The sequence below is a fragment of the Equus quagga genome, chromosome 2 (assembly GCF_021613505.1).
Source record: "Equus quagga isolate Etosha38 chromosome 2, UCLA_HA_Equagga_1.0, whole genome shotgun sequence".
In the NCBI taxonomy this organism is placed as follows: Eukaryota; Metazoa; Chordata; class Mammalia; order Perissodactyla; family Equidae; genus Equus; species Equus quagga.
The window spans coordinates 1,768,183-1,785,155 of record NC_060268.1 but is presented as its reverse complement, the minus strand read 5'-3'; the positions used below and the strand labels follow the sequence as shown (position 1 = coordinate 1,785,155).

The window sequence follows — 16,973 nt, the reverse complement described above, 5'->3', positions numbered from 1 at the left end:
CCAGTAATTCTACTTCTATGTACATAACTTACAGAAATTTGTGCATGTATGCACCAGGATATATGTAGAAAATGTCTATAACAATATTACTGCTAATAGGCCCACACTGGAAACAATTCAAAGACCATTAGAGCTAATGAATAAATAAATAAATTTTGGTAAATTTATTCCTATAATATGATACAGTTATGAAAAAGAATGAACTATAGCTACAAGAAACAACATGGATGAATTTCAGGAATATAATGTTGAATAAAAGAAGTCTTTGAAGAATTATATTCACATGTAATTAAGAAACACAAAATGAAACAATACATTGTTTAGAGATACAAATAATAAAACTATAGAAAAAAGCAAGAGAAAGATAAGCACAAAATTCAGAATAGTGGTTGGCTCTGAAGGGGCAGGGAAGAAGACAGACTTGGGAGGGGTTTTTAAATCAGATGCCAGGTATACAGGTGTTCTTTGTATTTTTATTCTTTATACCTTATACATACTTTCATAAATATTGTTCTGCACTCAATATTTTAAGAAATTAAAGTTTAACTTCTCAAAACAAATATACTACCTCACCTCAGAGTTTTTCAGAATCAGAACTGAAATTATTAATCTATTAAGTAGATTAATATTGGCAATATTTGACTGTTAATACCTTTATAAAAAGTTAATACAAATCAATAAAATACAAACATCCAAAGAGAAAAATACATACATGAAAGCAGTTCACCCTCCACTCCCCTCTAATTACAACCCACTGAAAGAACCAACATTAAGAGAAGACCATGTGTCCTTCCATACTCTTCTCAATGCTCGTGCAACTCTGCTTACATGCTTAGGGTTTGTTCTGCTTTGTTATATCAAAATGAAATCACGTTACACTCATTATTTTAAAGTTTCTTAAGACATTCCCCCTAAAACATCACAGATATTCTTCTAAGACAATACACATAGATCCTATTCACTTTTTTTCTATAGCCACACAATATACTACGTGGTAGGTGAAAGATAACGTACTCAATCATTCTCCTATTGATAGACACACAGGTTGTTCCCAGTTTTCTGCTACTTCAGTTAATGCTGCAGAAACTACATCTTTGTACACTAACTTTGTAGTCTGGTGTTTTTATTCTGTGTCCAAGAGCACGTATATTTTAAATTTTAACATATATTGCCAGATTACTTCCCAGAAAGACTGTAAAAATGCACATTCCCAAAGGCAATAATATGTTTGTACGGCTAAGTCTCTTTTATCCTTCACTTAGGCATGGAAAAAAGACTTCCCAGGGGCCGGCCTGGTGGTGCAGCTATTAAGTTCCCATATTCCGATTCGGCGGCCTGGGGTTTGCCGGTTTGGATCCTGGGTGTGGACCTACAAACCGCTTGTCAAGCCATGTTGTGGCAGGTGTCCCACATATAAAGTAGAGGAAGATGGGCATGGATGTTAGCTCAGGGCCAGTATTCCTCAGCAAAAAGAGGAGGATTGGCAGCAGATGTTAGCTCAGGGCTAATCTTCCTCAAAACAACAACAACAACAAAAGACTCTCCAGGTACAAAAGCAAAAGACGAATTCGTAAATGACGATGTTGATATGTTTAACTTTCATATATAAAAATTTTAAAATAAAAAAAGTAGATAAAGACAAATAGAAACCAGAGAAAATATGGGCAGTATCTAAGTGTTACTATCTTTAATATATAAAAGTTCATAAAAATCAATAAGATGCAAACACTCAAATAGAAAAATAAGAGACAATATGAATAGATTAATTATACAGCAGAAATTAAAATGGCCAATAAATTTTTTAAAACCTCACTAGTTATTTATAAAAATACAAAGAAAAAAAGAGGAGGTGCTTTTTTACTTTTGGCCCATGAAATCTGTAAATAACTTTTCAATATGATATTACCCAGAGGGATTTATCATATCTTGCTTTCTAGCACCTTGGCAATAGTATCAAAGGTCTTAAAATACATAAAAACTCTGACCCAGGAATTCCACCTCCAGAAATTCATTTAGGGAAATAATCAAGTCTTACAAAGATTTCTGTATATGGATGTTCCATGTTAAATTTATCCCAGCAAAAAATCAGAAATAACTGTCCCACAACAAAGTGATAAAGGAAACTATGGTTTATCCATGGGATACAAAACCATGCAGCCATTAAAAATTTGTTTTGGGGGGCCAGCCCGGTGGCGCAGTGGTTAAGTGTGCACGTTCTGCATCGGAGGCCCAGGGTTCGCTGGTTTAGATCCCTGGTGCGAACAGGGCACCGCTTGGCACGCCATGCTGTGGTAGGCGTCCCACATATAAAGTAGAGGAAGATGGGCATGGATGTTAGCTCAGGGCCAGTCTTCCTGAGCAAAAAGAGGAGGAATGGCAGCAATTAACCCAGGGCTAATCTTCCTCAAAAAAAAAAAAAAAAATTGTTTTTGGGGGGCTGGCCCTGTGACAAAGTGGCTGAGTTTGGCATGCTCTGCTTTGGCGGCCCAGGTTCATGGGTTTGGACCTACACCACTCATCAGCCATGCTATGGTGGCAACCCACATAAAAAGCAGAAGAAAACTGGCACAGACATTAGTTCAGGGCTAATCTTCCTCAAGCAAAAAAGGAGGAAGAGTCGCAACAGATGTTAGCTCAGGGCTAATCTTCCTCAGCAAATAAATAAATAAATAAAATAAAAATTTGTTTTTGAAAACAAGCTAATAAAACAGGAAAATGTTTATGATAAAAAGATACAGGCCATAAAAATCTATGTACAATATGATATCAATTTTGTTATCAAAAATATATACGAAATTTCCTTCTATACTTTCTGTATCTTCTGTCTTTTCCATAATAAACACTAAATATATACTATTTTATAATTAAAAAAAAATTTAAGTTTTAGAAAGGGTTCTCTCCATGTTACTCTTTCTTTGAGTATATACTAAAGGTGATTAAAGTAATTTGTATATATATTTAAAATCCTTTATCATTTATTTGAAATTATCAATCAATGTGCTGCCAAAAAAAATCCATCTGGAACTTCATTACAGTTAGGTAAGCATATTAAACAAAGTCACAAATCCCATATTCTGTGATGAATCCTAGGCTTCCTAGGGTATATTGATGTATCTACTAATATCTTGACATCACTGTATTTAAGGGAATAAGATGGATTTACTCAAAAAGACCAGTAGTAGAAGGACTCTCTTTTATGTTAATTTTATCTCACCCCGAAAGGATGAAATATTTAAGTTTAAAACTTACCTCGAAGGTATGGTCTAGTCTGTACACTGACACTGAATTCACTGCACTGACTATCTCCAGTACGCCATTGAAATTATTCAAATCTTGAAAAACTTGCAGAATTTCTATAACTCTACTTAGTACTGCCACTCGTTCCTCAAAATTTTCTGCTTCCACAATGCACCTAACCAAAAAAAAAAATTCATGGCTTAGAAAGCAATTTCCTCACCTAGTTTAGAAGAGAATAAATATATTTTCAGCCAGAATTTTGGCTTATATATGACTTAAAATTATGATTCTTAAGAATAAGACAGAGTACGTAAAACTTACTTTTCAAACCAGAGGGTGAGATTTGTGGTGTGGCGAATCATTTTTAATAAATTTGGAGAATTTATTTCTTTATCTTCTTTGGTCCACACACTCCCTACAAGTTCAGAAGGCTGGACTTTCCTGTGGAACCAAAAATCAGTGTAACTTAACCCACAAATGACTGGAATCAAAATTATTTAAACCCCTCCTAAAACTTAACAGAAAAGACAATTAACCCAAAAGATAAATGGATAAACAGCCGAATAGGCAATTCACTGAGGAACAGACCCAAATAGCCACAAACATGAAAAAACACTTTCTCTCTTATTCAGGGAAAAGAACACTAAACCACAATCAGATTCCATTTTATTCCTGTCAGACTAACAAAAGTCTGATAATAACCAATGGGTAAAAAGGTGAAAAAACAGGAACTCTCCAACACTGACGTGCAAGTAAAAACTGATACGACCCTTTGTAAAGCGATTTGCCCAGATCTCCTAGTACTGACGATATCCGTCCCAGACCACCTAGCAGTTCTCCACCTAGGAAGGCGCTGTCCAGGCACCAGGTTCTAAGAAGGTGCAGTGAAGCAGTGTTGGCAGGAGTGAAAACTCTCAGACAACCTAGAGACTCATCAAGAGACTGGACAAATTCTGCAGTGTCCACACAACGGAAGAGCACACCACAACTAAAACAAGCAAACTAGAGCTAGATTCATCAACTTGAACAAATGCCAGAAACAACTTCAGTAAAAAACAAGTTGCAGAATGACACATAAATATAAAGTTTTAAAATGCGTAAAACAGTACTATATATTTTTTAGGAGTGTATGTGTGTGTAAATCTTATGACACGTAGCAATATAAACACCAAATACAGGATAGTGGTTATTCCTTGGGAGAAAAGAATGGGATTGGGGAGAATTACATAAGAGATCTCAATTTTATTTGTAATGCTTTTGCTGTTCACGAGCCCTCATTGTATTATTTTCTACATTTTTTGGAATAGCTGAAATAAATAAAAAATCAGACAGAAGAGCAGATTAAATCATTGTATACAGAGAGTCAGGATTACATAATTTAAAAAGTTGACCAGGGTCCAGTCTGGTGGCACAGCGGTTAAGTGCGCACATTCTGCCTCAGGAGCCCAGGGTTCAGTGGTTCGGATCCTGGGTGCAGACATAGCACCACTTGGCACACCATGCTGTGGTGGGCGTCCCATGTATAAAGTAGAGGAAGATGGGCATGGATACTGCCTCAGGGCCAGTCTTCCTCAGCAAAAAAGAGGAGGATTGGTAGCAGATGTTAGCTCAGGGCTAATCTTTCTCAAAAAAAAAAAAAAAGTTGACCACTGGCATTGTCATCAATGTCCTACAGACTTAGCTATTAATTTAAAAAAAAAAGTTTTTAACCAGTAGATTTCACTACAAATGGGTACTTACTAACAGTTTTTGAAATAAGTTTTCTGAAGTGGTTCTATTATTTCACCAAAAATTTAGCTTACAAAGTGCCAATGTTTTACATATGTTGCCCTTCTTCCATAATACACAAATCACTTAACAATGGGATTTCTATGTTCTGAAACCAGGTCCACATAGAGCTAAGCACTTTTTTTCTCAGATGTCCATTCATGGAGCAGTCACTCTATGAGGAAACACTTGATTCAGTACTATTTGCTTTGTTATCTCAAGTAACAAGTGCTTTCATTCCTACCTTTCACAAATGCCACAATAGAAACAAAAACCACCCGAACTCCAAATTACTTAAAACATGACGTTCTGAATCAAACAATGACAACCTCTGACGTGTGTGCTAAATTCTGAACAGCAAAGCCAGCGACACCAGAGGCCCAGTTCTAAAGAAAGCAAAGTTTTATCTCTGGTGCCTTCCTACATTTTTAATTAGCACTAAACTATATATTCTTGCTTTTCTATTATAATCCCTGTAAAAAAAAATGGCTGCTAATCAGGATAACCTCATAAGAGTCTTTACTTTAAAAAGGGCTCCTGAAGGCAGAAAGGTTTCTGATGGAACAACAGTGGTGGGGGGTTATTTTTTGACCAGGGGCAAGGGTTCCTGCAAGTCCTTCCCAGGAGCCTGCATTGTAAATGAAAGAAGAAACCTTAAATTAGGAGGGAGGAGAGGACAGAGGGGGCTAATGAATGGGGCAAAGATAGTGGTTTAAAAAGACAGGAAGCTGATAAAGTAAGCTGAAAGGAGAGAAGACTATAGTTACGAAGGAATGAGATGCTTCCATTAGTAATTTTGGAATAAGAATGGTTTGCAGTGATGACAAGATTCAGAATATGACCACAGGAGGTGTCTGACTGTGAGTAGAGAACAACATTGGAAGTGATGAAGCCATGAAACTAAAAGGTTAGGTTGAGAATGGGCGATGTGTGTGGATATAAGGCGACGGCAGGAAACGCTTTATACATAAAGACAGATGATGGGATAGAGTTAAAAACAAACAGCCAAGCGCACATCTAGTAATCTTTATAAAGGAAAGAAAATGGTTCACAAGGTTTAAGTATGGTTCCTCATCACACTACCTCACAAATAACTTTTCTTTAACATTTTAATATTGACTTCAAATAGCTACAGTATCTGAAACTCCTTAAAAGAAGTTAAGAAATCTTTATTCTTCTAAGAATTTTGTTATTCATTTGCCCAACAAACCTAACCCAGTCAAGCCACAAATTAAAATTTTGATTTGTAGAATGCAATAAAAAGAAGAAAGCCTGCCTCACTCAGGAGTCTATTTGCCAAGAGCCTCACACCCATGCTGACCGCCTCAGCTGAGCCAGCTGCAGCTGAAGAGATCTGGGAGAGGCCGAAGGGGGCTGGGTGCCTGCCGCCGTGGTCCTCTCCCTGCCATCCTCTTGTGAAGGACTGCTGGCGCCCAACCCAGGCCTGAGGAGCAACATGCTATACGACTTTTACCTGCAGAAGACACTGCACTTAAAAACTGCTATGAGCTTTCCTCCAAGCCCAAAGAATAGAGGAGGTATTTTTAAGCACTCATGAATAATTTGCAAAATGTTCTGAAACTACAGGTATGTTCAAAGTTTTTGAAAACAGAGCATCAAATTATCACTGATTGCCTACCTATAGAGATCAGATTCCAAAAGCGTCAGCTGGCGTGCAATTTCTATTGGATGAAGTGTCATGAGATCAAAGGTCTCGAACTGCCCGGGTCTGCTGATGTGCCATTCAATCGGGGGGGGTGGGCTTTCAAAGGTGATATTATGGCTTATTCCGTTTGCCTGAGTCTGTTTCTTCCTCTTGATGATCTTAGCAATAGACTCTACCCATTTCTTCATAGCTTTCCCTAGAAAAAGATCATAAACAAAAATGCCTTTTACTTGATAGACACAACTGCAAATCTCTGTATAATCTTTAACCTTCACCCAGCTTCAACAATTATTAACTCATGGCCACTTGTTCTTTCATCTAACCCCATTCACGCCCTCCCTCCTCTCCCTACATCCTTTCAAAACAAATCTAAGACATCATATCACTTCATTCATACTTAAGTATGTACCCAAAAGTTAAAGGCTTTTAAAACTAACCACAATACCATTATCACATATAAAAAAATGACAATAAGTTCTTCATACCATTAAATATCTAGTTACTGTTAAAATTTCCGTGTCTCATAAACACTTTCTTACAGCTGGTTTGTTCAAAATAGGATCTGAACACACTGCACATTGCACTGAGTCAATATATCTCAAGTCTCCTTTCATCTACAGGTTCCCCCTCATCTCTCATTTTTGTTTGCAACTTATTTGTTGAAATTGAATCATTAGCCCTGTGGCGTTTCCCAAGTCTGAATTTTGCCAAAACATCGGCCATGTTTCTCTTTCCCCTGTGTTTTCTGTAAAATCAGACACAGAGACTAGATCTGATTCAGGATCAATTTTTTTTTTTCAGTGAGGAAGATTGCCCCTGAGCTAACATCTGTTGCCGATCTTACTTTATTTTTTGTATATGGGACGCTGCCTCAGCATGGCTTTATGAGGAGTGCATAGGTCTGTGCCTAGGATCCGAACCTGCGAACCCTGGGCCACTGAAGCAGAGTGCGTGAACTCAACTAGTACGTCACCAGATTGGCTGACAGGAGGCATATAATATCCTGCTACTTCTTCTTGTGATGTTACTAGGAGTTGAGAGATGGTAATATTCTATCATTCCTTCTTCACTTATTAGTTACAATATTATAAAAAGAAACTTTTCCTCATCAACTATTTGATTATCCTGAGGTATAACTTACATAGGAAAGGCCTTTAGACATTAACTATAGATACTAACTTAACCATTTACTAGCTTTATTCTAATATGTGTATTTCAGAAGCTTCTTAGATTACATTTAATCTATTGTCCTCATTAAGAATATTATTTAAAAATTAATTTTGTACTGTAAACAGTTTTAAGCCACACATGAAAAAAGACATCTCAAACATCTTAAAATTGAAACAAAGAATCACATTCTCTCTTTTAATGAAAGTAAAATTCCCCTTAGAGAACAAGTAGGAGATGAGACAAGCTAGGCTTAGCTATGGTATTCTTAATTAATGCCTTATACTGTCAGATAAAATGTAAATGTTCTTGATTCAATAACATACATTTGATGATACATTTGTTTACATATTCATGACCTAGAATTTCATTTCACAGGCTGTATTCTGAAATTTCAGGTAGGCAACTGCTGTCTTCCAGGTGCTAAAAATATACCAAAAACTATTCCAGGGGAAGTAAGTATTATTTAAAAAGCCATAAGCCATTAACCATTCAAAACTAAAGAATAAGATTAAGGAGAATAAGAAAACAGATAAAATCAAACAAATATTTAATTAATTGAAGGAATGTAAACCTTGAGATGAGATAAAATTAAGTCTTAAATTTATTAAAGAGGACTTTTGACTTCTTTAAAAGAATGATCCTCCTTCTCGAAAAAGCAAGGTTGAAAAGACTTGAATAGGCAGGGTTCTAAGACTTCAGGTGTTTCTGTACATAGGAGAGCTTCTCAGAGTTGATAAAAATCATTCCAAATGTTATTTCAGCTTTTTAAAAATGAGAAATAGTTCAGTTTCTTAAATTAAAAGTCACACAAATTTAAAAATAAACTTAGGGGGCTGGCCTGGTGGCGTGGTGGTTAAGTTTGTGCACTCCACTTTGGCAGCATGGGGTTCACAAGTTCAGATCCCAGGTGCAGACCTACATATCGCTCATCAAGCCATGCTGTGGTGGCATCCCACATACAAAATGGAGGAAGACCAGCACAGATGTTGGCTCAGCAACAATCTTCCTCAAGCAAAAAAGAAGAAGATTGGCAACAGGTGGCAGCTCAGGGCTAATTTTTCTCACCAAAATAAAATAAAATAAAAAATACAAATAAACTCATGTGCAACACAAGATCCAATCAAACCTTTAAATAATATACCTCTTACACTTGAAATGAAGGATTCTAGCCGTTCAAGCAACTCCAAATCTCTTTCAAAATCATAAAAATGGTGTTCAACCCAGTGCCGAAACACATTTAAGATCCTGATAAAGTGAAAAGAAGAGCTAAATTTTAGTGACACATAAGCATTCAATTATACTGCTTTCACTTCTCCACGCCATGGTGATACCTTTATATATAAGGGTATTATATATACAATATAACACTCAAAGAGTCTCTAATTTGTATTTAATAATACCTTAAATGCTTCAATGACACGAAGACAGTAGGTCTCCAGACTGTTTCTTTAAAAATTATACTTTCAAAAAAATTTATAAGCATAAAACGTAGGGTTTCTGTACTTAATTAGCCATTCATTTTATGTTCAGAAAAAGTACCTTTTCATTATTGATATGTAGAAAATTCATACTCTATATAGTACAAAATCTATTTTTAAGTCTTTAAGTTGAAAGGATTTTTTTAAGATCTAAATTTTGATCTATTTTTCACATAAAATGGAAAATCAACTGAGATTTAGTGTATCTGGTTTTACATTCAAAAACTATTGTCAAATTTCTATGTAACTTACATATGTGCCCACATTTCTACCAGAAGACAAAGATATTTCTGACAGACAGCTATTTTGTTTTGTAGTACCACAAAAATAATCACTTACAATCTTGCGAATAGAGATTTAATCAATCTATATAAATATAACATTCGATTCTCCACCTCAGAGATTTATAGATAGTGTAAATACATTACATTATCATTTTTTCCTTCATTATTTCAGTGACTTTCTAGGTTAGCCACCCCCACCTCACCCCACCAACTGAGACACAATAGTTTTTCTCCCAGACTAAGACAATATTTTGAATTCCCAATTTCTGTTATCCTATCTGTAATAAAGCAACCTTGAGTCACTGTACGCCTGGTTAGCTTAGCAGCTTGAAGAATATTTCAAGTGGTCACAAAATTGTTAGCTTCTAAGTTTACACTTAGGTCAATTCAAGTAACTCTCCTTCCATTTTCTTTTCTTCCTAGTTTCTATAGCATCCAATGTAATTTAAAAATTACTTCCATATAAAAGAAAAAATAACTCATAATTAGATTTTATCACAATTAAAGACTTGAACTTATCAAAAGACAAGATTAAGAAAAGTAATAGGCAAGCCACAGACTGGCTGGAAGAAAATAACTGCAAAACTATCTGACAAAAGACTGCGTCCAATCCTATTCATCACACTACTACACCAGAATAAAAAGACTACTCAATAAAAAAGGCACAAGAGCTGAAGATTCTTCACAAAGTAAGTAGGAATAGCCAATGAGAGACACTAAAAAGTTCTCAATGTCACCAGTCATCAGAAAAATACAAATTAAAACCACAAACAGATACCACTATTCCCCACCAGTTTGGCCAAGGTAAAAAGAATGACATCACTTAATGCTGGCGAGGCTGGGGAGCACCTGGAGTTCTCACACATCGCTGGGAGGGGGTAATCAGGACAAGCGCTGTGGGATATATAAAAATATATTCACCAAAGACTTCTAAAATAAACTTCATAGCAGCTTTATTCGTCATAATCAAAAACTGAAAAGAAGCCAGGTGCCTTTCAGTGGGAAAATGAATAAACACACTGTGGTAGATTCAAATAAGAGAATACCACCTCAGCAACCAAACAGAACTAACCCCTCAGACAAGAGCAACACGTCCAAAAGCATGCTGAGTAATGATGTCAGACATAAGAGTATATAAGAATCCATTCATACGAAATTCTAAAACAGTAAAACTAATCTACGGAGGAAGATGAATACCGCTTTGGGCAATGAGAAAAAAATTGACTAGAATGGGCATGAGAGAACTTTCTGGGGTGATGGTAACATGTTACATTCTTGACAGCAGTTTGCATAATAGAGATGTATGTATTTGTTGAAATTCAGTCACAGTATATGTAAGACCTGTGTGTTTCATTGTATACACATTTTAGAAAAAAAGAACAATAAACAAATACTGAACTGTTAATGATAAACAAGTTGAAGTCTTTAAGGAGAAGTGTACCTTGAAATACATCCCCCAAATTAAGACAATGGACCAACAGAAGAATGACAAATTAATAGATATGGGCTAAAACAAGTACAGTAAAATGTTAACAGTAGATCTAGGTGGTGGGTTTATGGGTGTTCACTGTAGAATTCTTTCAACTTTTCTTTATGTTAAAAATTTTGTAATACAATGTTGGAAAAAGTTACTATCACTATAAAAATTACTGTCATGGCTAAAAATCTTTCAATGCTTACAGACAAGTTTAACAAACTGGCTTCGATTTCAAGGCCATCTTCAACTCTACCCCATTCCATACAGTTAATCTTATCTACTACTATCTGCAATACAATGTCTTCATTTCTCTTGAACCAATTTCCTTAACTATTTCCTTTGCACACCATTCTCATTTCTGCCTTCTTGCCTTTGTTCATTTCCCAGGACCCTGAATACATACAATCACCTTCCTGTCTGTCTAAATCCTAGACATCCTTTAAGGACAATTGCAGATTTTATCTCTTCCAAGATGCCTTTCCTAATTACTCCAGCCTAATCTTAGCTATTCCTGAAATTTTATACGGATGTATTTTTCTAAGCCACTCAAATACTTAAAGTAGAATATTACATCACTGTTTCATGTATCATTTTTCTCCAATAAAATCATAATATCATGATGGCAAAGACGATATTCTCTGTTATTTCTGTACTCACCATAGTTACAAGTACAGGACTGAGAACACAGAAAATGCTTAGAAATAAATATTTAAAGAATGTGTATAACTGAGAGTCGAGGACTATATTCTGCCCCTAGACAGCAGCCTCATAAATGTGTGCCTCATGTCAAAGGGCTGAATTTGAGTGTGTATTAACACAAATACATCACAGCTAGTAGAAAAAAATTAATTACTTCTTTATTGTTGATGGGTAAATAATCTCATCTTCTTATACAAAGAATGACATATTAAAAGTTTTGGCCGAGAAACATATAGTTGAGAGTACCATAATTTCTCTAAAACTGCATTTATCCGTGGCAATTATCTTGGAAAATAATTACTATATTCAGTTAACATTGCATCAATAATTATAAAACTGTATCAATCATAGGGGTCGGCTTGGAGTATAATGGTTAAGTTCGCACACTAGGCTTCAGCAGCCCAGGGTTTGAGGGTTCAGATCCCAGGCATGGACCTAGCACTGCTTATCAAGCCATGCTGCGGCAGGCGTCCCACATATAAAGTAGAGGAAGATGGGCACAGATGTTAGCTCAGGGCCAGTCTTCCTCAACAAAAAGAGGAGGATTGGCAATGGATGTTAGCTCAGGGCTAATCTTCCTCAAAAAAAAAAAAAATTGTATCAATGATGAAAAATTTTATCAATAAATAAAGTCAATAAATTTCAATTTATTGATTGACAGTAATTGAGGAACCGTCACATTTACAGAGAAAAGAATATTCAGACTGCATGCAATTGGTACGGTGTCTCAGTTTTCCCACAGAGGGCAGGCAGCACTTTGATTTTCACTTGGACCGTAAAGAAAGCTCTTCAAAGGAGCCGCCCATTTTCAACACTCAGTGCTAAAACGCACTCTGGGGTAGGAAGTCAGGAAGGGGTTGGTTTGAATCCTGTCGGGCCACCCCTTTATAGGAACTCTCTCAAATACTTTATCCACTAAGTTTCAATTTCCTCTGATATACAGGGGAAATAGTAATTGCATTGAGAAGATGAGATGAAAAAGCACTTGGGCACACAGTAAGTATCTAACAAGCGGCAGCTGCTTTTATCAAATAAATTTTTAGAAATTACTGAAATGATTTCTCAGATAAAGTAATGAATGTCTATATACTTTGTGGGAGAAGGGTGGGGAAAGAACTAGAACTTTCGTAAATATTGTAAACTGTAAAAAAGCCCAGGATTACTAGATGATCACAATGGGACACGAAGAAAACAAAAGGGAGAGGCTGACAGCAGGCCACTTATATGAAACTTTGTAATTGTTACTCAGTAGGTCTCCTGGTCTGTAAGCATAACGTATCACACGCCAGAGATGTCTGATGCAAGGAACACACTCTCTTTTAACAATCAAGCTTCTTCAGAGTATTTAAGAGTAGCTTTACATAGAAAGAACTTTGGAAGTTTAACTTAACTGCTACGAAGTTAACAGCACCTATATCTGAATTCAGAAGTAAGAACTTTTGTGCTAACGATACATTGAAAATTGAATGGCACACAAAAAATACAATATTCAGGCCAAACCTAAGTTGTACTGGTTGGACGTATTCCTTGCGAAACCTTTTAAGGTCTGCACTGATGGGCTGCTCGCCTTTCTCTACTGCCAATTTATCTGCTTCAGTAGGTTCTGGCTCTGGAATTTCAAATCTAAGAAGAAAAGCAAAATGAGAGAAATTTTTGTTGTTCATACATAAATGAAAAGGATTTCAAATACAACAGGAAAAGTATTCTAACTAAGCAACCTTCTTTCCTACCATTTATGTGAAAAGTGCAATCACTGATAAACTTCCCTTAAAGTATTACATGCTACAAAAAAATGCCCTTTGGCTATACAGTACTAAGGTTTTTTATTCTTACTTTTATCAAAAAAAGTTTATTAACTAGTACTGATCAACAGGTCAATGGAAAAGAGCCAAGAAAAGAATCTGTAAGGAGTATAACCTTTTTAAAGAACCTAACAGACATGGCTTATATAATAATCTGTTCTTTTTTTTTTTAAAGATTTTATTTTTTCCTTTTTCTCTCCAAAGCCCCCAGTACATAGTTGTATATTCTTCGTTGTGGATTCTTCTAGTTGTGATACATGGGATGCTGCCTCAGCGTGGCTTGATGAGCAGTGCCATGTCCGCGCCCAGGATTCGAACCAATGAAACACTGGGCCGCCTGCAGCGGAGTGCGCGAACTTAACCACTCGGCCACGGGGCCAGCCCCTATAATAATCTGTTCTTAATATTTACTTTATTAAAATGAAAGCAGACGTAAGTTTCCTTAAATGAATGAATATAAATCCAAAGAGATGGTCCAAACTGAATCTTTTTTTTGAGGAAGATTAGCCCTGAGCTAACATCTGCTGCCAATCCTCCTCTTTTTGCTGAGGAAGACTGGCCCTGAGCTAACATCTGTGCCCACCTTCCTCTACTTTATATGTGGGACGCCTTCCACAGCATGGCTTTTGCCAAGCGGTGCCATGCCCGAACCTGGGATCTGAACTGGCGAACCCCGGGCCGCCAAGAAGCAGAATGTGTGCACTTAACCGCTGCACCACCAGGCCGGCCACCCAAGTGAATTTTAAAAAATATTTAAGAACACACCTTAAGTGGATAAGGTAAAAAAGTTAAAAAAAAAATCTTGCCCAATCATAGGAAATACATCTAAACTCTAAGGTGTGCTTTCCTTTTTTTGGACATGGAAATACAACTACGTAAATCTTCACAGCAAATCCCACTGACTCAGTCTGGTAATTTCAGAGAACAACATAAAGATACAAGTTAAGATAAAATTCTGGTAAGTTTTTAAATGTGAATCAAAATTATTTTAGATTCCAGATACTATATTTTAACCTATAAAGCATTTAAAGTGCCACTAATATACTCAGTGAAAAAGAAAAATTTTAATCCAAAACTTAATTTTTTAAAATTAATGATAATAAAGGAAATGTTAATTTTTTTAGGTCTAATAATGATACTGTGGTTATATTTTTAATAAGAGTACTTATCTTTTAGAAAAACAAATGGAAATATTTACGGATGAAATATGCTATCCAGGATTTATACATGCTTCAAAGTAATCCTGGGGTTAGTGTTGAAGTGGGCAGGGAAACAGATGAAACACAAGTTGATAATTACTGAAGATGGATGATTGATAAATACGGTTTATTATATTTTTCTACTTACTCTTATAGATGTTTTGAAATTTTCCTTAATAAAAAGTTTGTTTTAAAAGTGAAAAGTAAAAATGTCTTTTTTAAGCAAGTATTGCTTCATTGCACAGAAAAAAATTCAGTAAAATACATAGTTTTATTCTTTTCTAAAACCAGGTCTTTCTGATTACCACTATAAATATTACTAAGATCTGCAAAGACTTATTATAAACGGATTTCAGTAAGCACACTGTTTGAAGAGAACAATGATACTGATAATTTAATGCCAAATAAATTATATTCAAAAACATACTAGCAGCACATCCTAGATATCTAGCACTCTGCAAGGATAGTTAACTTTTACAAAATGTTAATATAAGTGAAATAAGTATTTTTCTTACCGTTCAATTAGTAAGCTTAGCAATTCCTGTGGTTTACAAAATGAACGATACGTAGTAAGAAAAGTACGAACAAAATTGGGATCTGAAAAGGCAGAGCATAAAACAGGTTGCATGAGTTCCATTTACTCAGTTTAATTAATTCAAAGTAGCACATTTTGGAGGCCTTCCTTCCTTTTCCTTTTTATTCTGGCCCCTCCCACTGTGGTTCTTCCTGCCAATAGTGGTATTTCTTGATAAATGAGGACTGTTTCCCAATTTAAGATACACGAATATACAATTTTTATAAATATTTAATAATTAATGAAGTTAACACTATTATATTTTAGAGACATTTAATTAGTTATTCTTTTTGATTCTGCAGTATTCTTTTCTTTCTTTCTTTTTTTTTTTGGTGAGGAAAATTGGCCCTGAGCTAACATCTGTTGCCAATCTTCCTCCTTTGTCTCTGGAAGATTGGCCCTGAGCTAACATTTGTGGCCATCTTCCTCTATTTTGTATGTGGGATGCCACCACAGCATGGGTCAATGAGCAGTGTGTAGGTCTGCACCCAGGATCCAAAGCCACAAACCCCAGGCCATGGAAGTGGAGTGTGTAAACGTAACCACTACACCACTGGGCGGGCCCCTGCAGTCTTCTCTTTATATTTTAGAGGCAATCTATTTTTTTTTCCCAAGCCTCAAGCATTTTTGAACATTCCTGAAAAGCTTTTAGCTCCTTGGCCCTAGATAAGCTCTTGCAATGAGTTTCACATACCTGCATACATATGATATGTCAACCTTTCAATTAATTTCACCACAGTTCCTCCTTTAATAATGGGGATTCCACTTCTACTTTGCAAGCTGTCTTCAAAAACTATGTTTTCCTCAGAGTCTTTCACCACGAAACGATACATCTCAGGACTTGGTAACCTCAGTGGCTGCTCATTTTCTTCCTTCAGTAACACTGAGTCCAGCATTCGGTCCAGTGTGCTACGGTAATGAAGAGAAATGAGTGCTGCCATCCAGTTATTCTTCTCTTCGGCAGACTTGGCAGCAAATGTGATGCTGTTTTCATCTTTGGAGACTAATTCAAAAGCATGTCTGCACTCGCAAGTGTCTTCTTTATCACATATTTGTATTTTCCTCATGACAAACTTCTCTTTCAGTCTGTATTCTGCACTACTGTACCCTGGAAGCCGCGACTGGCTATGATTGGGTTTGCAGCTAATCATTAAGCCATCAAAGAGAAAAATATGCCGTTCATGTTTAGCACCAATTTTTGTCAAAGGACCTTCCATAATGAATTCATTACAACACTGTCCGATGTCTTTGCCTTCCCATCCATCTATGTTTTTCTGAATTTCATTCATTTTTTTAATAGCCAGGTGCTTGCTTCTTAATTGACGATTATAAAAAGGGCAAACAGGATCCCTAAAAAAAATACCAAGATAAATTTAGCCTATTCAATGGCTACACAATCCAAATGGTTTTAACTGTAAACCAACTCAAATCAATTGACAAAAATATTAAATAACCAAATACTAAGTTTTGCACACAGCATTAACTTTCTGCTACTAACTTAGCCACTAAACAATACCTCTCAATTTCATTATTGTAAAAGAGAAGCACTTGAAGCTCTATATTTCATTTCTACTGCAATAAGAATTCAAGTGACAAATAATCCTAAATTTCTTATATAAA

General features: G+C 35.9%; 1 protein-coding gene across 1 annotated transcript in view; it reads right to left on the bottom strand.

Moving 5' to 3' along the window:
* SOS2 (SOS Ras/Rho guanine nucleotide exchange factor 2) overlaps positions 1 to 16,973 on the bottom strand; it is a 72,100-nt gene that overhangs the window by 15,325 nt on the left and 39,802 nt on the right. Inside the window, exons 10-16 of the mRNA XM_046652262.1 lie at positions 16,048 to 16,703; positions 15,295 to 15,376; positions 13,279 to 13,401; positions 8,982 to 9,085; positions 6,644 to 6,866; positions 3,559 to 3,678; positions 3,250 to 3,412 (exon numbers count right to left, since the gene is read on the bottom strand). Coding sequence (XP_046508218.1) covers positions 3,250 to 3,412; positions 3,559 to 3,678; positions 6,644 to 6,866; positions 8,982 to 9,085; positions 13,279 to 13,401; positions 15,295 to 15,376; positions 16,048 to 16,703 — 1,471 coding nt within the window. The remainder of the gene's footprint in view (positions 1 to 3,249; positions 3,413 to 3,558; positions 3,679 to 6,643; positions 6,867 to 8,981; positions 9,086 to 13,278; positions 13,402 to 15,294; positions 15,377 to 16,047; positions 16,704 to 16,973) is intronic.